The 25,166-nt window shown below is 40.4% G+C and overlaps 2 protein-coding genes across 6 annotated transcripts in view; both read right to left on the reverse strand.

Annotated features, from left to right (window-relative positions):
• The window catches only part of AGO4 (argonaute RISC component 4), a 234,818-nt gene extending 223,358 nt beyond the window's left edge, over positions 1–11,460 (reverse strand). The window contains exon 1 of the mRNA XM_075522083.1: positions 11,457–11,460. The gene's annotated coding sequence lies outside the window, so the exon portion shown is untranslated. The remainder of the gene's footprint in view (positions 1–11,456) is intronic.
• The window catches only part of LOC142419268 (zinc finger MYM-type protein 4), a 46,243-nt gene extending 21,079 nt beyond the window's left edge, over positions 1–25,164 (reverse strand). Inside the window, exons 1-11 of one of the 5 annotated variants that reach the window (XM_075522073.1) lie at positions 24,893–25,161; positions 12,165–12,207; positions 10,687–11,217; positions 9,025–9,092; positions 8,262–8,432; positions 5,369–5,447; positions 4,678–4,930; positions 2,621–2,795; positions 2,292–2,504; positions 820–970; positions 34–149 (exon numbers count right to left, since the gene is read on the reverse strand). In XM_075522073.1, the coding sequence (XP_075378188.1) occupies positions 34–149; positions 820–970; positions 2,292–2,504; positions 2,621–2,795; positions 4,678–4,930; positions 5,369–5,447; positions 8,262–8,432; positions 9,025–9,092; positions 10,687–11,217; positions 12,165–12,207; positions 24,893–24,934 (1,842 nt within the window). In that variant the 5' untranslated portion in view covers positions 24,935–25,161. Of the gene's footprint in view, positions 1–33; positions 150–819; positions 971–2,291; positions 2,505–2,620; positions 2,796–4,677; positions 4,931–5,368; positions 5,448–8,261; positions 8,433–9,024; positions 9,093–10,686; positions 11,218–12,164; positions 12,208–24,892 lie in introns of all 5 variants that reach the window. The other 4 variants (XM_075522074.1, XM_075522077.1, XM_075522075.1 and 1 more) reach the window with 4 other exon arrangements.
• Positions 25,165–25,166: the final 2 nt, after the last annotated feature.

The following is a 25,166-nucleotide window of genomic DNA, read 5'->3' on the forward strand; positions in this document are numbered from 1 at the left end:
AATTCAGCTAAGAAGAAATCCTAGATGTCACACCTGAAAAGCTACTACACAACTGTAGCTGCAAAAATTGCGTATGCTCCCATCTGACATAGCCAAGTGATACTGAGGGTTTGCTGAAGTTTTACAGCTGTTGCACTGAACTTGAACACCTGAGGGTGAAACAGAGAAGAAAAAGTGATTTATGCAACATCAAGTTGTATTGCAGATAATTTTGCACTGTGCATACAAAACCAGAGAATCTGAATGACAAGCCAAGGTACACACAGAAGCCCAAGATGAAGTTGCTACAGATTCAGAAGCAGACACTGCAGCTGCGGTGCCTGTTGCTTGCCAGATCCTTTAATTAATCTCCCAGTATCCCTAGGATGTCAGTAAGCATTTTTCTATTTTACAAGAAAAATAGCTGAGAATGTGTTTGCCTAGCTCAATACAACATTAGGCAGAGGTAACTAAGCTAATCACCCTGGAGAACAAGGGGCAGAACAGTCGCAGCGGTGGTATGGCATATGTCCACAGAAGTGGATTTGTCTAGCTGGGAAACTCACCAGCTGCACTTGCAGGAGCAGAAAATAGACTAAGGTTTATTATCATGTTTAAGGTCTCTAAAAACAAAGCTGAAATGGCTGTACTGTCACTGTTAGGTTTATCTATGGTAGAAAGTCCTTATGTTCCCATCTCAGCATCTCCCTTTAAAAAAAAAGCCACTTTCCACACCCCCCCCCCCCCCCCCAAATACCAGCCTTAACTTTCAAGACAAATTAAGTTTGGATATGAGCTACATGAAATCAGGCTTCTAAAGAAGTAAAAGGACAAAGTTACCTGCAGAAGTAACCATTTTCACTCTATATGCTGACAAGCAGTTAACAGAGCAAAACAGTTCAGTTTTTCCCAAGTTATTTGTGCTCTCTATCATCTCGGCTGAAGATCTCAAAGATTTACACAGTGTACAAGGTGTAATTTTAGCTGACTTCTGTGGAAACATGGAAATCCGTCATTCATTTGAAATTTAGTATTTTTATTAACCTGGAAATTAATCACTAACATATAAGACGTGTATAAAAGTGACTGCCAGTGCACTTGAAACAGCACTTATTTTACAGCTGTATTATTTATGATGCAGGTACGCTTATTTGAGTTCTCCGGTATGCTTGCTATATTCACACTTTGACCACCTGAGACTTGGGCTGTCTCTCCTTCAGGGTAAGCGCTACCTTTGCAGGCCAGTTTAAACGGTACCGCAGCTGGGCTGTCAGGGCGAAGGCCTCCAAGTGCAAACAACACTACGTGTTGTAATAGCACGTACTAAGCACCTTGTATCAGACAACTTCAACATTTTTGCTGAGAAGCAACATTTTGCTTATGATTTTTAATACATCAGCTATGTATGTAAGCAATATTCCCATTTAACAGGTGAGAAAAGAGAGAGAAGGAGTCTCCTCTCTCAGCCACAAAACCCCAGAAACTATCAGAATAAATCTGACAATTGAGTTGAATGCTGTTTAAAAATCAATAAAAAATAGGTATGACTTATAAGCTTTGAACATACTGTATTTTCAGGAAGACTAACATATATGAGATTTTGATCTGAGATGCAAAACCAGCATGAAATCCCTCTCCTTTCCAGCTTATTTAATTTAATTTCCAGATTTGTTTCAAAGGACAACTAATGTTGTAGGTAATTTTCTGGATGAAATACTTTTACCAGATTTTTTTTTAGATTCATTAGGCCTTTCTTGGCCTAAGTGGCCTGAATAATGGGGAAGCAGAGTCAAATCACAAAATGAAGTTACACTATCTTATCAGAGGGCAATTTTCCTAAAGTAATTGCATTAAAATAAGTCAGTCAAAAATAATTGAGCTATTATAATAAATTAAGGTGCTCTCAACTGCTCAGCTCTTTAAGAGGCTCCATTATAACCAAAATTAAAATATTAAAAGTTTAAAAATTAAAATCAGAATTATCAACTAATTATTACTTTTCTTCTCCACTTAATTCAAATGCCACAAGAGAGAATACTCAAACAGGGAGCATCTCAAAGGCTGAAAAAAGTCACAGTGGACTGCTGCTGAGTGGTCCCACTGTGTCTTCTCTCACACTGGAACACTCTGGTAGCTGGTTCAGTGGTACGGGAAACAGAGCAACATGTCTGGGCAAAGATTAAGCAGCAAATGACAAAAGGAGTTATCTTAGACCAAGGCAGTAACTGAAATAATCAACTAATAAATTGGGTGTTTCTTCAACCCCCAAAATCTAATCAAAGGCATATTTTTAATATTCTGTCAAAATACACCTGCTTGTATGCTGTCACACATGTTGAACTGCAGAACTTTTTTGACTGTCCCTCTATTTGAAGCATGTGGCATTGGCCAGAGCCACTGTAGCAGTATCCTCCGCAATTCTCACAGCAGTTCATGGTCAAGTTGTTAGCTGAGCGGAACTTGGAGAAGCAGGCATCGCTGCAGAGCTTGTGTACAACGTTCTGGTAATTCACTTCATGTCTAATCTGGAAGAAAAGAAAGAATATATAACAAGAATAGAAAGAATATGTATGTTCATCTCTGAGATAGCAAGCTGTCCTGATCGAAAGGAAATACAAACGAAAAAGAAGTTTGCAATTACCACTGCATTCTTCTGGCACATGCTGCACTTGGTTGAAATGCTGTTAGTATGAATAGTAACAACAGGTTTCCTTTTCAGTTCATACGTAGAAAGACATGACTGGCTGCAGAAATCCTTACTGGAGTTTGTGTTGTCAAACTGGGCAGTGATTACATCCTTTGGATTTAGAATGTCTCTATGGAAAAAACACACAAACAAAGAGATAAAGAATTAATGCTAGTTTCATGTCAACTTGCTGTCCTTTCTTTTTCTGCAGACTAAATGTCCTCTAGAACAGCGTGGATTCATTTAATTTAAAGCTTTTCTTTTTGCTGATCTAAGTACCTGACTTCATTTTTCTTTTCCTGTTATGAAAATAGTTAAGAAGTACAATTCTCAAGTAGATATTTTGTCAAACCTTTTGTACCTGGACTTAGGAGTGGCCTATAGATACATCAAGCTGTATCATTAAATCTTTTCAAAAGGAACTGGGAAAAGATAACTGTTTTGCACAGTCTTTACTAAAAAAAATTTAGAAAGCAGGATATGTGGAATAATTCCCTTTAACAATGAAAATACCAATCCTAATGGGGTAGGGAAAAAAAAGGGAAAAATGAAAGGTCACAATTTCTAATCACAGTCTAGTTCAGTTCAAAACGGTCTGACTAGTATTGTCACTTTCCACCTCTTATCTCCCATCTACAGTTTTGTTTATTTGTTGCTGGATTTAACAAACTGAACTTTCTCCTTATTTCTTCTCTCTTTTGGAACAGTCATTCACAGAAAAGTTTCAAAGCCCTTAAGTCAAAAAACTAGGAGGAAATATTTATATAATTTTCTTGGTTGGAAGGATGTCTCCTTCTCACTTGTCTTGTCAGAGGTAAACCATTTTTCAACAGAATAAATACAAATTACAGCCAAGACTGCTAAGCTTTATTACAAGGCCTTTTCTCTCTGAGACAGCAAGTGAAAAGAATAATTAATTGAAGTCTCAAGTTTAAGTTCAGCTGACCTTGTGAAACCAAGAGTAATAAATTTGTTGTTGAAGAAATGATGAACAAAGCAGCATTCCTTTTGCAAAGTAACTTTCATCACTAAAAATAATATATATAAAAAATTCTCCTCTATAAACAGACTGTAGCACAATCAGTCTGCAAAGTTATTTATTTGCCTCAAGTTACGGTATAGTAATATGACATCTTAAAGAGCTAGTCACAAAGGTCTCCTTTTGCTAATTTGGAGATAATAATAAAAACAAAAAAAAATGTCAGTAATTAAAATGTTTTTTGAGCTGAAGATTCAGGCCTGTGTTTCCCACAGGACTGGAAAATGTAGATCTTCTTTGCTAAAGAATTTTCTCCAAGTAGGCTCACAAAAGCAAATCTCGCCTTTCCACTCTAGGCCTAGGCAGAAAGTAACTGATTTAGGTGCTGAAACCCCAACTACCTGAAAAACTCAATTCTTAATAAATTTAATCTCTCTACGTCTTACAAAGGTTTAGCCACCATCAAATAACAGCAGCAGTGACATATTTTGAAGAGCTAAAACCTACAGACATCTAAGCTCACAGAATGAAGCCAGACTGGAAAGTTAATTTTTTTTTTAGAATATAAGGAAATATCCTGCCTCAAATATATTAATTTACCCATGTTTTATTTCATTTTAGGGGATTCAGTAAATCTATTTTCATCTAGAAGAAATAATACATAAAATATTTTTTGAAAATGTACTCGTTAGTGGTTTTGAGAGTGCAACAACATTTTAAAATGGCAGGAAAGTGTAGTACCTTTTGAAATACAGTTTTTAATATCTGGCTCATTTAAATTAAAAAAAGACAAGATGCACGCTTCACAACAGAGGATTTTAAATCTATGCATATGTAAAATCCAATTAACAAAATGGAACTGAAAGTGGACAGACCAATTAACAAGTAACAGTATTGGACACAACGTTTTGAAGAGAAGCGTAACGGAAGCGGGCATTACAGAAACAGCATGTTGCATAAAAAGAGAATTGAAGCCTTTCATTATCTGCTTGAGTATCACTTATTACTGGAAGAAATTAAAACACTGTCCTACTTTGAGCAGCTTGAGCAGGTTTTCTTGGTAGAAGCTGGTGGGCGAGAAGCTGGAACAGTGTATCCAGTGAGGCACAGTGTGGAGCAGAAGAGCTGGGTAGAGCCTTTCCTCTGGTATGCAGTTTGCCCCTTCTGCAGGATTTTTTTACAGCCAGAACAGGAAACCCGAACAGCTGTGGTTGGAACTGAAGGAAGCATTTTACTCATGCCAGAGGACGCCACAGCAGGCTGGAAACCTGATGACAGCTGTGGAGCTAAAAAAAAAAAAAAAAAACCACAGAGAAAACATAGAGTAACTGTTATATATGTATTGCACATAATTCACTTCAGTGCAGGGGGCAAGCACAAAGCTTATGACTTCATTTGGGTTGTCAGGGTCTAAGGCAGAATTAAATAGCAGATGAACTCTCCATAAACACATGCCCTGTGCTGGTTTTCTGCATAGTAGATTGTTTCAACTACTCTTAAGACTAAGAATGCACTTTTAACATCCCTTTCACATTCAACTTTCCTTTGCCTCAAAAGTACAATTATTTTTCAATCTCTGAATTTCATTGTCTCTAAAACACATTAGTTCTTTTTTTTTACTGGGGCCAGACATAGCAAACAAAATGCAGAATAACCTGCAAGGCTATTTGCAAAGGTGATACATTTTACAGATTTAAATAAAGTTAGTCTTGCCTATTCCTTACCAAGAGGACTGCCACTGACTGAAAATACAGCACTGATTTTCAGCTCCCCTTCCTGAGTTTTTGGCTGTTGGCCGTACTCCTAAAACAAAGGGAAAGGAAAAGGAGAACAAATACACACATGTAATAACAGGTTACATGATTTCCATTCTTTCGTAATGCTGTATTGAATCTTAAGGTCCAGGAAGGCAAGAGTGAGTCTCCTAAGCCTGCTCCAAAGGCCATGATTACAGATGTTGCTGTATGAGCACCACACACAGAACCTGCTCAGAGGTTCACAGCAAACTATAACCAAGGGTGTCATGTAGAAATGGAAAAGCACGGCTGCCCTGTGCGTTCCCCTTTCCAGCTGTACTCCAAGACACCTCAGAATTCAGCCAGACAAACCAGAGAAATCTCTGCTTTCCACTCACACAAACTTTCCATCTAGAAGTGCTTTGTAGTCCTTGCCCCTACCCTGTGAAACAAGCTTTATCTTCACGTTCATAGATGATAATAATGAAATAGAGACTGGGACCCAGATGATGAGAAGCATTCTGTACTTAACATGAGTTAAGTACTTTGGAGGAGCCTAAGGTGAAGCTTTGCAGCAGATCAAAGCTGGCACCACTAGAGCCAGACCATCACAGTCCCGACTTAGACTGGCTTCAGTGAGAGGGGAATAACCTCACATTTTCTACAGGACAAGAAAATCCCCACAGACAGTTGCTTGTGGAATAGCTGACAGACTATAAATTACTAGCTTACTCCGCAGCAGCTATTCATACTTTGACACCATGCCCGTGCTCTCCCTAGAAATCTGAACCGTAAAGCAGCTTGTAACACTCTACATGTAAATCTTAATAGGTGGAAAAGCATAATCTCTTGGAACTAGAGAGATGATAAGATTTAACCTGCTTACAGTCACTTGAGAGTAGTGAGGGCATGATGTCATATTATGACTGAGCTAAATTCACAGTTGCTGTCTGGTTGCAAGGTAAGCCAATTCAAAATCACTAAGTAAAATTAAGCTCTCCCTTTTCAGTGGCAGTGGACTGCTCCCTCATCTTAAGCTGCCTCCCCAAATCACACACAAACATCTACATAATATATGCTAAAACTTAACACTTTTCTTACTGCTGTAGGAAAATTACAAGTTTCTATACTAGGACAATCAAACTATTTCTCAACAGGTTTCCCAGGAGAACAGGCAATGGTATTTGTTCACCATGTCAACCATCAGACAGAAACACTGAAGTCTCAAGTAAGAGAAGCTTTTGAGCTGTGTACGGGCATGCTGTGATGACAAGTTTTAAAGCACCATGGTTTTTTTAATATTACAAATTAAAAACTAGTTATTTGCAGAAATACAGTTTTATCAGCATTTTAACTGCAGTTTTATCCTTAGTCAATATTAGTAAGAGAAATGGAGGCAAATCCTGACATCAACTGTGCATGATCAAGCATAGTTTCACAGCAGCGTAACAGTGTTGAAAGCCAAGAACCTTCAGCTCCAACTATCGGTTAACAGCAAGAAATGCTCTTATCTTTCAGGATGCATGAAAAAAACAAACCCCCCCACATTAATTCCAATCTAAAGCAAAACAAAATGAACCTTCATCAGTTCTCATACTTTTCCAGTATCAGGCAGAGTTGATAATTACAGGATTTTACTCCAGGAATTAATATTTTGAAGAATACGATAGTTGGTATTTAAATTCTTCAAGTCTTCACTTTCACTTATTAATATGACCTTTGATAACCACAGACATCTTGCATTGCATTCCCCACAAATCCACACAGCAGATGCCATCTTGGGAGGACAAAAGAATAGACAGATTTAACTAACCTACACATGGTTTGACATTATATTCGCTTAAGGAAAAATAAAACCAAACGATCTCACAGACACTGAACAAATCAAAGGGCAGTGAAATCTGAATCGTTTCAAATACTTAGTTTACTTCTTTATTTTATTAAGCCAAGAGTATTATGGGAAAAGAAGAAAAAACATTGGGAAGACAGGCCCAGAGAGAAGAGGAGGTGTAGCAGAAGTATGATGCTAGAATGACGCTAGAAAAACTGATGCCTGCACAAGAACACCAGCACTCTAGTATCGATGCAAGTGGGATGATTCACCTCGGGAAGTTTTGCACACCTTTAACTGCATGTAAAGTTTGGCATGTAAACCCCAGTGGTAGCAGTGAGGAGACAGGAATTGCAACACAGATCATTTCCCTGGTGTCACACGGCAAACCAGTGGCAAAGAGACCGGTTAGAGCTCAGCAATCCTTGCCCCAGCACCACTCAATCCATAGGTCAGACTTTCTCCATTTTGCAAGCATTAAACTTTTACCTGTATCATAAAAAATGTCAGTCTCAAATGAGAAAGTCACTTTGACACATGCTTAAATTGACTTCACTGACGTGTACGTATTTAAATATTTTGCTAAGGTAAGACCTCTAAGTGCTAATTTGAAACGAGAACAAACAACGAACCACTGTGCTCGCAAAGATAACCTTTAAGAGGGAAGCAGAAGGAATAGCACTGTTTCAACTACACATCTCTAACTGTGACAACTCACAAAATATTCAGTAAAACATGATTTACATTTTACTTCCTACTGAGACTGAGTTGAGATAAAGTGTCTATATTGCCACAGATTTAATAATGAAAGTTTCACAGCACTTTGCTTTGTCTCTAACTGAAAAGCAAAACATTTTCAGCGACATGGTAACATGACATCAAAAAGTTGGGGGTTTGAGTTTCATGGTAGTATAAGAGGGAAAAATCCTTCTACTAAACTAGGTTCTTCAAGTTAAATTTCGGTCAACAAACCAAATAAATTGCTGAATTTACGTCCAGCTTATGCGGTCAGCTGTCAGACCAAAATGAGAAATGCAATGGGAAACTTACCTCGGAATTATCAGGTTCATCTTTAATTTTGTCTAATAGTCCCTGCTGTGGGGCCATAGCTTTATCATATTCGTCATCCAAAGGCTCCTCCTTAATTCTAATATTTGGTGCAAAGGAATTCCCCAGCTCTTGTCCAATAGATTCCTTACTAGAAAATAGGTAGCTAGACTCCTGAAACAATAATATGAAAAAGAATTCACCCTCCTGCATCTGCCATTAGGAGTTGGGCTGCTGCCAAGGGGAGTTTCTGTTGCAGACCAAGAGAAATGGGTCCTGCCACTGGAAGGTGGGAGAAATGATGGGCAGCAGCTGCTGCCTCTACCTCCCTGCAGCACCCTCTGCCATCCCACCCCCAATCCTTTTCACTCCTCTGGACAAAGCAGAAGCCACCCAGCTCTCTAAGTTGGTTGTCAGTAGGGGCATTCGGCTGTTTGGGCAGTGTCTCCTGTTGATACAGCTGTTCCCTGTCTCATCTGGAAAAAAGGCAGCAGGTCAGATGGATGCATCCAGGTCTAGATTCGGTTCACCAGTCAGTCAGACCATGCTGAACATGAAAGTGGCTATCAAAAGAGTCCTCAATCCAAAGAGAGGGTCAGCAAAATTTTACAAAATTATATGCACTGTTTAAGTAGCAAAGATGTCTAAGAGTCAGAAGATCAGGTTTCTTGATACTCAAATTTACACTCAAATACAAAATACGTATTTTGAATTATTCCAGTATATCGCTGCACTTGCAAAAGTGTTTGAAAGATCTATAGCTTACCCTGAAGTTAGTTTCTGGAGTTTGTGGCGCTAACTGCGTCCGTAATGTTTCTTCTACTTGATTATGAACTGAGGAAAACATATACATTAAATATAAATGAATACAGATTCCAACGCATTTCCTTTAAAACTATCTAGAGTCTCATACTGATCCCCAACCCCATAGCCTGACAGCACCTCAGAAGTATTCAACTACTCCCTTTCTCCTCCCTGCAAATAAGACGGTAATCCTTAAGGAGAGTTGACATTTTTTGTTATTCTATTGGGTCATTATTCTCCCATTCCTGCAATATGGTTGCAAAATTCTGAGGCAAATTGTTCATTCAGAATTTTCTCCACCTCAGTGAGTTCTGAACTCTGCCATGTTTCCACATTTAAATCAGAAAATATTTTTCAGAGCAACAACTTTCATCCTTTTCTTTGCTGTTCTGGTCTTTTGCCTCTTCCCCCCTTCTCAGGAAACAGTAGCTTATGCTTTTTTAGCATGTATCTTTTTAAAAATACTGGATTTGCCTGGATGCTGCCTATGAGCATTTAGTATTGCTGTTTCAATTACTGACTACTCTACCTGAGGCTGCACAGCTTTCAGCCACAGTCTTGTAACTGTAGGTATTTACAATTTTCTGAAATATGTCTTTTGCATAGAAATACTCTTCACTTCATTTCTACCTGAAGGTAAAAGTAAAGAGACGTCTCTAACTCTTCTTTATTTAAAAAAAATCTGTACCGTTTCTCTATAATTTGTGGAAGCTGGAAGCACTGATTTTAAGATGCTGTTACTAAACATACAAAGTTTAAATATCAGAATTGTAAGCTGTGAATATGAACAAGTAGCCAGGAGGCTCTCACTCGTTGGCCTACCCTCTCTCCTGTTGGCCTACAGTCTTCTGAATAAAATTAAATCGCATGTTCCAGCCTGGTTATTCTTAACTCCTTCATTCAGTGTTCTACCGTAACTTTCAGAGCCTGGGAAGTCAAAACCAGGTGCGTGGGCAGCAAGACTACTGGTGACTCTCAGGCTCCCTCAAATGAGAAATGGATTACAGGCATCTCTGGTTCTCTCCGTGTTGGCTGGACAAAGTCCAAGACGCAAGCATCTGAGGAAGAAGGAGAGCAGTCCCCCAGGACAAGCAGATCTTAACTTACTCCCTGGCTGACTTCCTGCAGACACTAATACATTTCCAGCAAGCCTTTCCATGATGCTACTATGAAATGCATATTGCTTTAAATACATATACATTAATGAAGAATTGGTACTTTGCTCAAAAAAATCTTTCCTGGCCACCAACTTAACCTAAACTTTGTCATCTTTTCTTTTGAGGATTTCCAAGGTCTATAAAAAACAATAAGAAAAAACAAAAGGAAGCTTGCATTGTCACCCAGCTTGGTTTAGTAAACCACAACAACAAAGGATATGTTGAGGCTTTGAAACAAGCTGTGGAGCATGAGACCCCCCCCAATGCTGCCAGGCCCTTTTGCAAATCCTAGTCCTAATACAAAGTTCATCATATTTCAGGGTTCTTTATAAAATGCTTCCCTACATACAGCTATGCATATTCTCTTCAACAAGACGATGTTTTTAATAACTAGCCCTATTGCTAATTTCTGTCTAGTTCTTTCTTCCTCTTTGCTGGGTAGCCAGGTCTACGATGTCAACAGTTACCTGCTTTGTCAAGAAAACTGCTTTTCAATCTAGAATCCATATCTTTAGGGATTTTTTCCAACCGTTTTTCACGTTCTTGAAAATGTCCTTCTCTATTCTTGTCCTTTGCTGAAAAAGTCTCTTTGCCATTATCTCTTGTTATGCTAAAATCTTTTCGAATTGATTTAAATACAGGGCCCTGCTCAAATGGTGAAGTGAGATCCTTTTGGATTGCATTCTGAATCTGAATTTCTTTTTCACTGTCCAATTCATGTTCTGTAACTCTCTTGCCTTCTTCCAGATGGTCTTCATCATGAATCGCTGAAGAAAGAGTGTCTTTTGGAGTGAAATTCTGATCATCTTCGTTGTCACTCCCAACAACGGGTATGCCTGCAAGATCCCCAGAGTTCAGAAAATAATCATCATCATCATCATCCAGCAGTGAGTTTTCAGATCCTGTTCGATTCTGTATTCCGTAAGATATGCTGTCGAGGGCAGGTGTTAAGTTGTGGTCAGTGTCCTCAGACATTTCTGCATCCAGAATTTCACCACCTAAGGAGAAAAAAACCCATAAACAATCAGAAAATTCACCAACTTGTAAGTGTCCTTTGCTAATCTGTCTGATGCTGCAATTCCTTGAATACTCTCAGCCTTCTTGGGCCAACGTTACTGATAAAATATTGCTGACGTAAGAAACAGTTCTGTCCCACTCACCACACAGTGAAGCAGAAGCTGCACTGGGTAAAACTAACCAAAGAAAGAAAAAACATTAATTTCAATTCATCTCATATGTAACGCTTGTGGAGAAGGCAATTGTTACGGTTTAACCCGGCAGGCAGCTAAACACCACACAGCCTTTCGCTCACTCCCTCCTGGTGGGACGGGGGAGAGAATCGGGGGGGGGGGGGGGGAAGTAGTAAGATTCGTGGGTTGAGATAAAGACAGTTTAATAGGACAGAAAAGGAAGGGGGGAAAAAAAAAAAAGACTGTACAAAATAAGTGATGCACAATGCAACTGCTCACCACCCACTGACCGATGCCCAGCCAGCCCCCGAGCAGCGATCGCTGCCCCCCGGCCAGCCTTCCCCTAGGTTATATGCTGCGCATGATGCCATATGGTATGGAACAGCCCTTTGGCCAGTTTGGGTCAGCTGTCCTGGCTGTGCCCCCTCCCAGCTTCTTGTGCACCTCCAGCCTTCTCAGTCAGTAGAGCATGATCAGCTGAAAAGTCCTTGACTTAGTGTAAGCACTATTTAGCAACAACTAAAACATCAATGTGTTATCAACATTATTCTCATACTAAATCCAAAACACAGCACTATGCCAGCTACTAGGAAGAAAATTAACTCTGTCCCAGCCGAAACCAGGACAGCAATGCAGGGAGGGAATGAGTAGCAAGGGCTAAGAGAAGGGCAAGATAGTCTTTTTCAGCAGCAATGATACTTCTAAGAAATGTTTCGTGAAACTATGGCCTTGTATAAATAAATAGAAATACTTACATTTTTCTGTAATATCAAATACCGCATCAGATTTATCTTCAAACTGTAAAAAGGAAAGCACTATATCATTATCTTGGTCAGCTGCCATGTACTTTGCTAAAAATTACCCGATCAAAACCAAAACCAACAAGAAGGATCACAATTCCTCCTCCTTCCTTTCTTGCCCCAAGCAAAGTTCTATGAATTAAGACTGTTACATTACTGAGAAGTCACATTTACCCTAACAAGTTCAGATGTACACAGAAAAAGCACACAATGAAAATTCAGAATTAGCGTTGTTTCCCAGAGAAGGTGGAGGAGAGAGGGGAGGGAAGGGAATGTCAAAATTTTCACTTCTACGTGAGATACTTGTACCAGGTCAAGATCATAGATTCTGCCCTCTTTGACGCTCTACAAGCCTTCATTTCCCTGAACGTTATAAATGGAAAAATAGCAGCATACACAGCTTCCACTGACGTGGGCTGCACAGATCCAAAGGTTTCATCTCTCTAACAGGGAACGTCCCCTTTCCAGGAACAGTGAAATGTAACACTTAACTTCCTAACAGTAACGAGACAATGAGTGTCAGTACAAGCGTAACCAAAGAAGAGCCATATGATGACTCTGAGTGCTGTACAAAACATTCGTTTACATTAAATATTCTCTGACAGACAAAGTTGACGGCATGCTTGAATGCTGTCTGAAGAAGTACACGCACTCAGCATAATTAAAGTTTCCTTTAGAATGTCCAACTCATTAGCATCCTTCCTTTCTGCCTAAAAGAGAACAGCAATTCATTTAAGTCATCTCTCCTTCCTCTACGTTTCCAGCTCTACGCTTTCTTTTCTGGTAGATCCTGCTCACACTTCAATTCTTAAGCCATCTTAAGGAAAGTAATGGGATTTGATAGCAAAGGGATGATCTCTAATTTCATTTAACTCAAGTCATTTAGTTGAGAAATCCGATATTCCACAGGACTGTGATGGGAACTATCAGTTTAGTGGCAGCCAGCTCCGGGAAAGGATGACAACATATTGTCCCAGGGTTCATCTGATGGCAAAAAGTCCGGTAGTCTCTTTCCAATATCACTTGCAGGCCTACAAAGACAAGTTAGCTCCTTCAGCTGAATTTGACACACATGGAATAGTGAGGACCTGTCCAGCATTGTGAATATCAAGACAATTTGACACTGCACCAAAAACTTCCAGCTTCTCTGAGCAGATAGTTGAGGCTGGAAAAGTGAAATACAGAACCAAAAGAAAAAAAAAAACTTGCACTTTTCCACAAGGCTGATGCAAGTCTATTCATTGTAATTATCTTGAGGAAAAAAGAGTAAGGAAACACCTTCTAGGAAGGTTTGCAAGGCCTGAGTTCTGTTACTGCTATAATGATCCTAGGAGTGTCTCCAGAGATGCAACTTTAATGTTGACCTAAGAAGTCCACTTGTAGTCAACTAAGTTTACACTAGTGTAAAATTAATCCCCATAAATATTGGATATACTTAGTGCTAATACCAGATGCCGAGGACAAGGATAGCAGTGTTTTTATAAAAGAACAGAAAAAGGAATTTGTTGCCATTTGATAATAATATCAGAATATGAAGCCTTGGGAAGCAAAAATGATAGCCTAGGTCCTTTTCTCTACGCTGACCTTCCTTGATCCTTTTCTTGCTTCCTGTCAGTAATGCTCTTTCTTCTCCAAAAAAGTCTGACAATTTGCTGGTAGGGCAAGAAAAGTTTTCATTAGATCATCTTTTTCTCGTAGTAGTACTTTATATCAAAGTAGTTCTTTAACTCTTTTGAGATCCAAGTGCCTGTGGTAAAGTATTCTAGGTTCTACCACAATCCTGGTTACCTTATACATCCAAACGCTAGGTATTCCTCCTTCTCTGGTGGCAACAAATCTTTTAATAATAGGTGACAAAACTAGAAATGCTGTTATTAGGAAAAGAATACATTTTGCAGTCTGGATCTCTCTAACTGTTTCATTCAAAGAAACGACAACATGCAAGTCAGCACAAGGGGCCACCTGCAAGAGCGCATTAGGGACTACCACAAATATTTTGGACAAGTTGGAAAACATTTACAATCCACCTGGAAGGAATCCAAGACACTTCCCAACCACGAGGTCATCCTAGGAAAAAAAAACCCTATTTTGTCTCTTTTATCTTTCTTTTGTGAGGCTATCAAAATAAGACATCATCTTGAGTATTTTCTTCCTTTAAAAAGTTTTAGGGTACAGAGGAAGATCTGTGTCTGTGGTCAAAAGCTTCCATTGGCAATATTTATAAAACAGGAACTTCAGCATCTGATAATACTAGCAGTCTTATCTAAGCCACCATCTAGTTTCTGATGGTGAACAGCACCAGAACTCCCACGTGGTGTAAATCCAAAGAGAGGAAACTAGGGGAAGTGTCTGTATGCTTGTGTGTGGATACATATGTATCTACGTACACATAAATATCTCTCTCTCTCTTTCTCCAGTAAATTACTCATTCCATAACAGTCTGTAACTGGACTATGCCCTGAAATGAGGGCTCATATACTTTTTTTCTGAATTAGTGTGGGCTATTCTCTCAATTATATACACTTCTATTCCCTTCCTGAATCCTATTACAATCTTGTTTAATGCCATCTCAGGAGGAAATTTTGTATATCAATAGTTACATAAAAATATATCACCTTAATCAGTCATATAAGTTGTCTTTCATTGTATTATGGTCTTGTATTACACAGAAATGCAAGTAATAATGCCCAACTTACTATTTTTGTATTATGCTATTACATTTCTGCAAGGCAATTCCCTCTCTCACCAGTCCTCATACTTCCTCTTTTGATCAGTTGTCATCACTCCTAATTCCCTTTATTTCTTCTGCTCAGATTTTTAAAGATTTGGTGATTAGTGGAACAGCAGTACTCTAGAGGCAAACATGAAACTGATTCATCAGATGGCATTTCCTACAGGTAATTTTTGCCAGATCTAAGAAGAGGCACCTCAATATCCCAGATTACATCCTAGATAACTACGGAATGGAAAGCATCAGGAATGGAACGTTTTCTGTTAAAATACTCTAGCCTTCAATTCCTCAACACAGTCCTCACAACGCACTTGCAGTTGTAAAACAAAACTCAGGAATATCATATTTTAAAACACCTTCATTCAATCACTTTGGCTAATATTTTGCCAGAGAATAACTGAATGATACTTAGTGCTTTTAAGTAGTGAGCATTCCCTAAGAGTTTAAGGCAGAATGGTTTAAGTTTGATATTAGCAAAATTAAATGTTTTTGGATGTATCTTTCTTAGTGACTCCGTCTCATTAGCTAGCACTGTACACAAAGCAATGCTCTGCCTACTCAGGTTGTAATAAATAAATAAATGAAACAAGAATACAGAAATGGTGACAAAACAATTAGGTATTCCTGGAAGCAATGTGTTTTGCTTTAAATTAACTACTCTTTACATAAAGACGGTACTGCTTTTATTTAAAAAAATATTGCACTAGGTATGTCGCTATTTTTTTTATAGTTGTATATTAGATTCTAGGGAAACAGTGTTACACCCTCAGCACTGACCTGTCTTTGCTTGGAGCGGGTGACAGAAGGACAGTGTTTACACTTTAATACAATGTGCTAATCTGAAATAACTAAAAACCTGTTCAATACTTTAACGGCGTTCAAAGTTGCCATAGCATCCATAAATCAAACAATTAATAGATTATTTTTGTGCAATATAAAGAGAGAGGTTGCCTATGGCTACAACCTCATTTTGTATGCAAAATAGAGAATTTCTTTAAAAAAATAAACAAAACAACGTAACAACTTTACATACACAGGCACATATCTTTCTAGCAAGCCTTTTGAAGTTTGATCCTAGGTTTTACTGCATCCATAAGCAAACTGTGGAAAGGAAGCAGATGTTAAGAAAACTGCAATTAAAAATAGTCAGAGCTGATTCTCAATTTCTTGTCTGCACAGTTTCCTCGTCCCTACATACACAGCATAACCCCCCACTTCAGAATTCATTACACTGAGAAGGAAGACACCATTTAAAAAAAAAAAAAAAGTAATTTAAATTGTAATTGCTATTCTTGAACCAGGTGCGGTGAGCTCAGGAAGCATCCCCTGACCTTTTACACATGACATCCCTGGAAGGGATGCCAGGCAGCCAGCCAGCCGCGCTGCACCTCTGCTACGGGAAAACTCCGCAGCACCAGCACAATTAAGCAGCGGGCCTCTCCCGGAGCTGCTTCCCACCGAAACACAGACAGACCTATCGATCCATACCTTCGGAGCACCTAGGGAGGGAAGAGCAGAGGGTAACAAAGAGCCAGCCTGCTGCAGATACCTGCTACAGGAAAAGAACCGCTGCGGCAGGAAGAGAACCCGGCGGGGTCAGGCGAGCCATAGAGCTCGGCGTGCGGTGCTGGGCCTGCAGAGCCCCCTAGCCGCCCCGGCTCCGCGCCGGACCTCCGCGCCGGACAGCCGCCTGCCATGGCCAACGCGTGGCCGGTGCCCCGGGAGCCCCTGCGGTTTGCTGGTGGGGGACCATGCATTGCTCTTCGTAGGTGAGAATGGGTTGAGAGCTGCATGTGGGGAGAGGGAGAGCCTGGGCTTGGCAGATATTGCGAGGTGCGTCCTCGAGGCTTCCCTGGGCATCTGAGCCATGTCCAAGACTTCAAAAGATTGTTTTTAATCTAGCGTAAGGGTAATTAAATGGATACTATGATGGGTATTGTTAAAGGCAAATCCCCAACAATCGTCTATACATGTAATAAAGACAAAGGCGGGCATTTTTCAGTTTCTTGTGGCTCCCTATCTTTCTGTTCAAGAAACACGGTTTTACCTTGCATCTCACTTACGCATCTTAATTTTTAAGTTTCAGGAAAGAAGATTTAGGCACATGCTGCTGCCGTTTCATTTGTGCATTTTTAGATTTCTGAATGATTCACCAGAAACCATGGGGAGCGGATCAGCACGTAAATGTATCGCCCCTTTCTATCCCCAGGTTTTTCCAACATTCCTGAGTTTTCTGAATATTCACAGTACAATTCCAAACAAAGCCACTGTCAGCCTTATGGTTTCCGTATCCACCAAATATGTACACACAAGCTGCATACTGTTACGAGCCTATATGGGGCCAAGTAGATGAGTCTGTCAAACACACAGAAAGTTACAGCATGCCTTACTTTTTCTGAATGACCGGTGGTTTTAATCTGTATCTACAAAAACCAGAGGGGGATCCGAGCCCGTCTCCCATCTGCCCACAGCACCATGGATTTGAGAAGGAAGCAGCTCCACACGGGAAGGCTTCACCTTGCAATGGTTTTTGCAAAGACACCAGAGTTTGATGTGCTGATCTGACGCCTGCTAGACGTGTGGGCTTTGCAAATTAAGAAACACGCACAAACACAAAACACACATCAAGCAAGCCAATCAAGACATCCACAATAAAGGCTTTCTTTTAAAGACAAAGAACTTCTCCCCTCAAAACCTCACCCCTGGCTATGCACTGAACTTTCCTATTGATGGTTAAGACACTACAAACAACCGTTGATGCTGGGATTTTGGTCACACTGAATCTGTAAGTGAGCTGAAATTGGGAAAATTCCTATTTCTCACAGCATAAGTCAGAATAACTAAACTGAAGTTACATGGATGTAAAAATCACCAAAATCAGAGCAGGTTCCATATCACAACAATGTATGTTTCTGCTGTCATACTCAGCAAGCAATTATTCCAAACCAAGTATTTCAGTTCAGTTACATATTTTAGCATCCCACAAGAAAGACAGCATTTTCCAGATTACAAACATATACTTGTGGCCAAAGCTTTCAAAAGCATAGCTATTTAGAGATTATGTTCTGCAAAGCACGCAATCCCCTTAATTCCACTTAACTCAGAAGCTGAGTAGCTCATTAAGAGAGAGAGCCATCACTATGTCTTTTAAGGGAAAGCCAGTCTATATAATACAACTAAGAAGCAATGAGGGTAACGATCTGGGGTGGAGGACCAGTACTATAAACTTGGAAAGATCCCTGTACTCAAGGTCTCCCCCAGGAGGATAATCAACCATGTTAGTAATAGCTTGCTACTAGTTATGTTACTAATAGGGGGAAAAAAACCCCAACTCTGTAAATTAATCTTTACAGAAAGTGAAACATGTATAAAACCTAAGTCGTCTGCTTTTCATTATAATTTGTCCTCAAATAAGAAGCCTACAAGATGGCTTTGCATGCATCAGGAAAATTTATAAATGTAGCACCTTCTGCTTGTTGATAAACACAGCAGGGATTATCAGCCCTCCTTCACAGAATGGTTTATATGTTAATAGGCCCACACTGGTGAATCATCTCATCTACCATTAGGTACTGCAAGTCTTTTCCCTTCTCATAAGAGTTCGGTGCCAACCACAACAATTGGTGGTGAAAACTGGAGAGCCTGTACGTATATTCAGTTCTCTCTATTTCAGTATTTCTGTCCTTAAAGAGAGAAAATCAGTCATGTCATCTACTTTATTCTTCAAAATACCTTCCTAGCTCAGGCTTCCTTTTTGCCTGTTCCACTTCTCTTCCACGTTCCTGTACAGTCCTACGATTTTCTCCTCTCCTGCTCTTATAAAAACTGGTGTTTCTCTCTTTCAGGTGGCTACACTTCCAGTCTCATTTGTAGTTGTTGCCCTGGTTGGCTTCTACTTTTTATTTTCCCATGAAGAAGTGGTTCTTACAATAGGCAGCTTAGTTGGATGCTCCACCTTCTTTGCAGATATTATTACAAGTATCCAAGGCTCTTCAGAATGAAATGCCTGAACACCTGTAAAAACAGGCAGAAAAAACCACTAGTACTATGTGATCAGAGCTCTCAGCAAAGCTCCTGTGATTACTTCATGGAGCGCTCGAGAACTGCCGTGTTACATGAACAAACAAGACTGTCTGCACAAAACGCCTGCAAGGACATGAACAACTATCACAGCGAGACAGTGAAAAAGACTGACCCACATCTGCTCAATTCTTCTGCCTGCAAGTAAGTGATGGAGGTGAAGCTTCCCTTATACAGGCATCCTCCCCCCAAGGAAACTTTCTTTAAACATATTTAACCAATCAATTTGCTAAGTTTCTAGATAGCAGAAATTTTGCCAAAAAACACAAAAAAGTGTAATTTTTTCATAGAGCACTATAACAGCTCCTACCAGGCAATATTAAACATAATAAAGACCTGTTAATAGTCTGCATTAACTAAACTGTACTTTATAAAAGCTTTCTTGAGCAAATAGCACCATTTAATAAAGATGAAATCTTTCCACTTGCTTTTTGGACTGTTTTAACAAATATCAGATTCAAAAAACTACACAAATAAGTTATGCAAAAAATAGTAAAAGAAAGCAAGTACTCCAAAATTTCTCCTGTAGGAATAACTCTGTACAGTTGTGCTAATTCTGTCTCAGGTTCTTCTCACCTAAATTTAGACAACTGAACATTAGTTTATTAGGCTAGCAATTCAGGTTTCCTCTCTTTCCAATGGAAATGAAGAGGTTCCTCCAGCAGCAATTCATCCTGCCCTGGGACTGGGCAGATGATCTTTCAGAGATTCCCATCTCTTACACTGATAGCAGAAAGAGTCTGGAGAACCTGGGTGAGACTAGACAGATAACTGTTCTGTGGGTACAGCTTATAGCGTAAAGATTGCAAATGGAAAGCATTTATTTCTACACTCTCCTTTACACTGCTAAGGAAGTAAAACCAAGACTCTCCTATCACAACTATTTCTCCTGTATTTCTCATCTACAATGCGACACAGTCTGCAAAGACGTTTCCAGCACAGACACAGCAGACTGACACACAAAGGCAACTTCGCAGTGTTTGTTGGTTTGGAAGAGTCCAGGATTTGCCCACCTTGCTTGTGTTCCCCTGTGCCACCCTCCAGGGGCAGTTTGTGCTTTCTGACCACCACCGTGGACAGCAAAAGTCCAAGACATAAAGACTGGTTCTTAAGTAACTGCTAATCCTGACCGCTCTCAGATCCAAGTACGTAGCTAACTCAGGACCAAGGCTCAGATTTTTGATACTAAACTTCTCCAAGCTCTTAGAAGACTTCAAATATTTTTCTGAATCTGGACCAGCTATCAAAAGGGAAAAGGACCAAATGTAAAATTTAAGTTTTGGGTTTGTTACAAAAAATCTGATGTAGTAAACTGTGGTTATAATCATAATGGATTATCATACATTTTTTACTAAAAACTTCAAAGGTATTAGACACAACACACTTTAAAACTATCTAATGTATATGTAAGCCCTATAAACTTCAAGCTACTTTTAAAATTAAACAGATATATCTAAAGCAGATAACAAATATGGTAACCAAAACTAAATATATTACCATCATTCTTCAATCAGTATTTACAGAAAGGACAGAATATATCATGCAATTTTTGGATCAGTACCAGCTCGGTAAAGCAAAGTTACAGTCTTTTAAACTTTTTATTTCCCTTGAAATTTCTGAGTAGCACTTCCAGAGAGTCAGAGTTAAAGGAAAAGAGTATGGCGATCCAGGTCATCTACTCTAGGTCATGAGGTTAGCACCAAGCTGCAGCCTGCTCAACACTTAAACCGGTCTCCCTTTTCCTGATATGGTTCAAGAGCAGCTCATGATAGCAGATTTCAATCTCTTTCAATCTCAGCTGTCATGTGGCTTTTGCTTCAGCCTGGTATGAGCTTCTAGAAATAAAGTAACTGCTCCTGGGATCAGCAACATGCAAGGATTAGTTTATCACGGCCTCACACCTACAGCATTCATGAAACACTCTGCTGAACCTTTCCAATAAGAGAGTTCATTTTATCCTCAAGTTATTTTCCCAGACTGACTCTTACCCACTCTGTTTTTTATGTTTCCACTGGACAACTAATTGAAAACCCCAACCTTGCGGGTGTACTCTACCCATCTCCCTCTTTTGCCCCTGCAGAAACACAATTTTTTTCTGTTAAAGAACATAAGGCAGAGCACAGGCTAAGATGATAGACCCATATGATTCTGCTAACATGCCCTTGATGAAATATTCTCTGCTGGAGAAGCCTTATTTTGAAGAGTTTAGATGATTGCAGAGAATAAGCGTTACGAGCAAAAGCAGGAGGTACAAAAGCACTGCTTTTATGCCATTACAACACATATAAAATGGATGATGGAAATCATCTGAACAGAGTCAGTCATTGACAGAAAACCTTGAAGAAAATTCACGAGATAAAACTTGCTACAAGACTTGTTTAGGGAAAGGCCAATGTGAATTGGAATGTCTGGAAGGAATGATGGGATACAACAGTCATTAAATGAGGGAAAAGTTGAGATAACCTCTTCAAGAACATTGGGAGTGATTTCAGAATTAATTTCCACTATCCTAATCATGCAAGGGACCTTGAAGTGGTCATAAAGAGCTTACTTAACTTTTTTGTGTTTTATACCACGTGAAAAGTCCTGATGTAAAAGACTGAGATCCATTATGCTTATTTTTAGAAGGTGAATTCAAAGATTATGACATCAAAGCATCTTTTGAGAGGTGCACAAGCCTTTGCAGAGAAATGTTTTCATCGTCTTTGTACCATTCAAGAGTAGTTCAGTAACAAAACTTTCTAAATGAGATGATCCCCTTCAATTTTTAATTAAAGCCATGCAAAATTAAAAATCTTTTGCAAACAGCTGTTTTATTGATGTAGACACCCAGGTGTTCACATATTCACGCCAAATTAACTTCCAAGAGCCCAAGTGTCAAATTTCCGTAGTTAGCACTGTACAGCCCACATTGTCCTGTCTGGTTCAACGGGTTGACAGGGTATTGTCGTAAATAAATGATCATTCTATTCAAAATATAAACTGTTTGAGACAGTGATAGTATATACAAATTAAAGTTGAACTGCCACAAATATTTTGATAAACTTAATTAAAAAAACGTATAAGCAGACACCTTTCAAGTTCATCTTGATATAATTTAGTAAGTATGAAAAGTGAAATATGTTGATATATTTTCCTTAGAAAATACAATAGTTTTGATTTTGGGGAGAAATTAACCTTCTCTAAAATAACAATTTTGCCATAAGAACTTTCCAGATACCATTAAAAATCAAAATTAGACAAACTTCTATGTCAGTTTTACACTGGCAAAAACTTTCTTTTTTAGTTTGTTGCTCATTATCATGGATTGAGCTAAAAGATGGCAACTGCTTATCAATGGGTTTTGCAAAATGCCAGTTTCAGTGTATGCACTTCTGGAATAATATTTGCAAAAGATTTTAATATTGAAAAGAGCAATTCTGAATGCACCAGCACTTGCTAAGTTCTTCTCTGGAGAAATTATTAAATCAGCCTCACTTTTTCCATATGAAGGAATAGAATTTTTTATAAGAATGCTCCTTATTCCTTAGCCACAGGATTTGGAAGAGTCCATCATTCCAACCTCCTGTAGAATGGGAACTGGACCACAATGGGGAAGAGAAATGAGATATGCAGGTTTTCCAAGACCTCATTAATTCTGGCTTTAATGGAAGATATACAAGTGTGCCGTATTTACGGTATTCGAATCTCATTCTTCACAGGTTCCATCAGCCATTCAAGCAGCCAGGAAGGATTCACTTCTCCCCACGTTCCTCAAGAATATCTTGGTGCACAACCTGGTTTTGGGATGGGGAGGGGAGATGAGGAAATTCACCCCTCAGACTTTGAACATTACAGACTGATACAATGCACTACACTGGTGCTACTATTTATTTTAAAATCTCACAGGAGTCTTTCTGGCACAGTTAAGATCAACCTCACTGTCAGACTTGGGATCAGGAAGGTATTTTCCTTCAAGCTAGACTGGCAAGTTGTGTTTCCTCTTTCCTTACTAACTCGCCTGGGGCAACTGACACTTTCCCGGATCATCCCTAAATTTTACTAAACAAGTTCTCTGCTTCTGCAGGAACAGAGAATGTTGTCAATGCCGACAGCACGAGAGGCTTTCCATACTGTACAGGGACATGTGGGGCAATAACTGATGGAGACTTCTGGACCTACCACCTAGTGGATGATTAGCCAACCAACAGAGAAATGATTTTTCCCGAGACCAACGAAGATGGTACTAACTTGACAATACTTTCTTCTTATTCCTTAGCGAGTAATTGGCAAGCTTAAGAAGAAAAAAGGCAATAATCTTTTTTTTTTTTTTTTTTTTGTCAGTAATACCAGGTAACTTGACAGATCAATTGAGCATATGAAGGCAATGAGCAGGAAGAGATCACTAGACACTAGGACAGAGACTGCACAACCTTTCTGAGCAACCTGGTCCAATGCTTGACTGTCCTCATGGTGTAAAAGTATCTCCTTATGTCCACTAACATTTCAATTACTGGGAATGAAGTTTAATTTAAGATTTCTTAAGTTATTGTCTTAGGTGCAGCCACTTCCCTTTGAACTTCTTGCAGACAGCCAAAATCTCAATCCCCCAAAGATTTACGCATTTATGTAATATTTGTGAGCAATTCCACAAAATTCTTTGAGTTTGCTCGTAAATAAGTGCAAGTGTCTGAAAGACATGAGTCAGAGACAATTCAGTGATGATGTTCATTTCCACAACTGCGTCTCCAAACTCCAAACAACGTCTGTGCAACTCCTCCAGTTAGACCCTGAAGGTCAACTGTTCTGTTTAGCAACAACCAGTTTCACCGCAATCACAAGTTTCATGTTCTCTGAAATAAATTCAGCAAATTAAACTTCTCTCACATATAGGAATGGAAAACTTGAGCTAGTGTTCTCGTCTTTCTCAAGGCTGGAGAATGGGAAAACTTCTTCATCTTTGGGAAAAGGGAACTGGACAGCTCAGAGTCTTGTAGTGGGCTATGGACTCTTCCACGCAACTACAAATGTGACTTAACCTCATTCCTATCAGAAAGCTTTCAGTCAAAACTTACATGCACGCAGGAAAGAGGACGTGACTCGTTGCAAGGTTATTTTGAGCACTGCTTAAAAAGTTATTCCCCCTCAGTTACTTCACAAGCTACAAGGCGTGGGCCACAAAGAACCTTCCATTTGTTTAAAAGACGAAGTATTTCTCTCAGTGGATGAGCGTGCCCAGTGTACTTACAGAGCAAGCCGTGACAACGAAGGACCAACTCTCAGGATTAGCACGGCTAATGGTACCACACAATGGTTACAGCCTGAGTAGCTAGGAACTGGATAGAACTGCCATCTTGACTCACTATGGTTTGACACGGACAATTGAAATAAATTTAAAAAGGGCAGCAAGAATACAGTGTTTTAAACAAGGAGACAGACAGTGCTGATGGATCCTAGTTAGCTATAAGTTTATTATTTAAGTGACGCCAAGACGCTTATGGAAACGATGCCTGGACACTCTCCTCAAGGAGAACTAAGAGAAAACTAAAGAAACCTTGAGAGGCAGCGTGGCTCAAAGGCCAGCGGGGACAGCGCTGCTCGCCGGCCTGCAGCGAGCGGGCAGCTGCGACGCAGCCGGCCGGGGGCCGCCTGTCCCCGGGCTGGAGGGGGCCCCGCACGCCGGCCCCGGCCGCTCGGCGCCTGGGGAGGCTGCGGGCCCCCGGCCCGGCGGGACCGCCCGTCAGGGCCCTGGACAGCGGCGGGAGCCGCGGCGCCTCGCACGCTGCATCCCCGCGGCCGGCGGCGCTCGGCGATGCCCGGCCCCGGCCCCCTCCCGCCCTGACCCCGCCCCCTGACCCCTCCCCTTTGACCTCCCCTCGCGCCCCCCACTCACCCTGGCGCGGGGGCCGGGCCCCTCCTCCTTGGCCTCCGCCATGTTGCGCCCCCCCTCAGCTGTCCCAGCCCGGGGCGAGGGGCCGGCGGTCACTCCCTCTCAGCCTTCCCCCCCCTTCGGGGGGCGCCGGGGGGAGGGTCCGCGGGGTGCCGGGGCCGGCCCCGCGCCGTGCTGCGGCAGGAGGGGGCTGGCGCGGGGGCCCGGCGGCTCCCTCAGGGCGGCGGGGGGGTCGGACCCGCCAGGCCGCGAGCCCTCTTAAAGCTGCAACGACAAG

This window comes from Mycteria americana, chromosome 21 (assembly GCF_035582795.1).
Source record: "Mycteria americana isolate JAX WOST 10 ecotype Jacksonville Zoo and Gardens chromosome 21, USCA_MyAme_1.0, whole genome shotgun sequence".
In the NCBI taxonomy this organism is placed as follows: Eukaryota; Metazoa; Chordata; class Aves; order Ciconiiformes; family Ciconiidae; genus Mycteria; species Mycteria americana.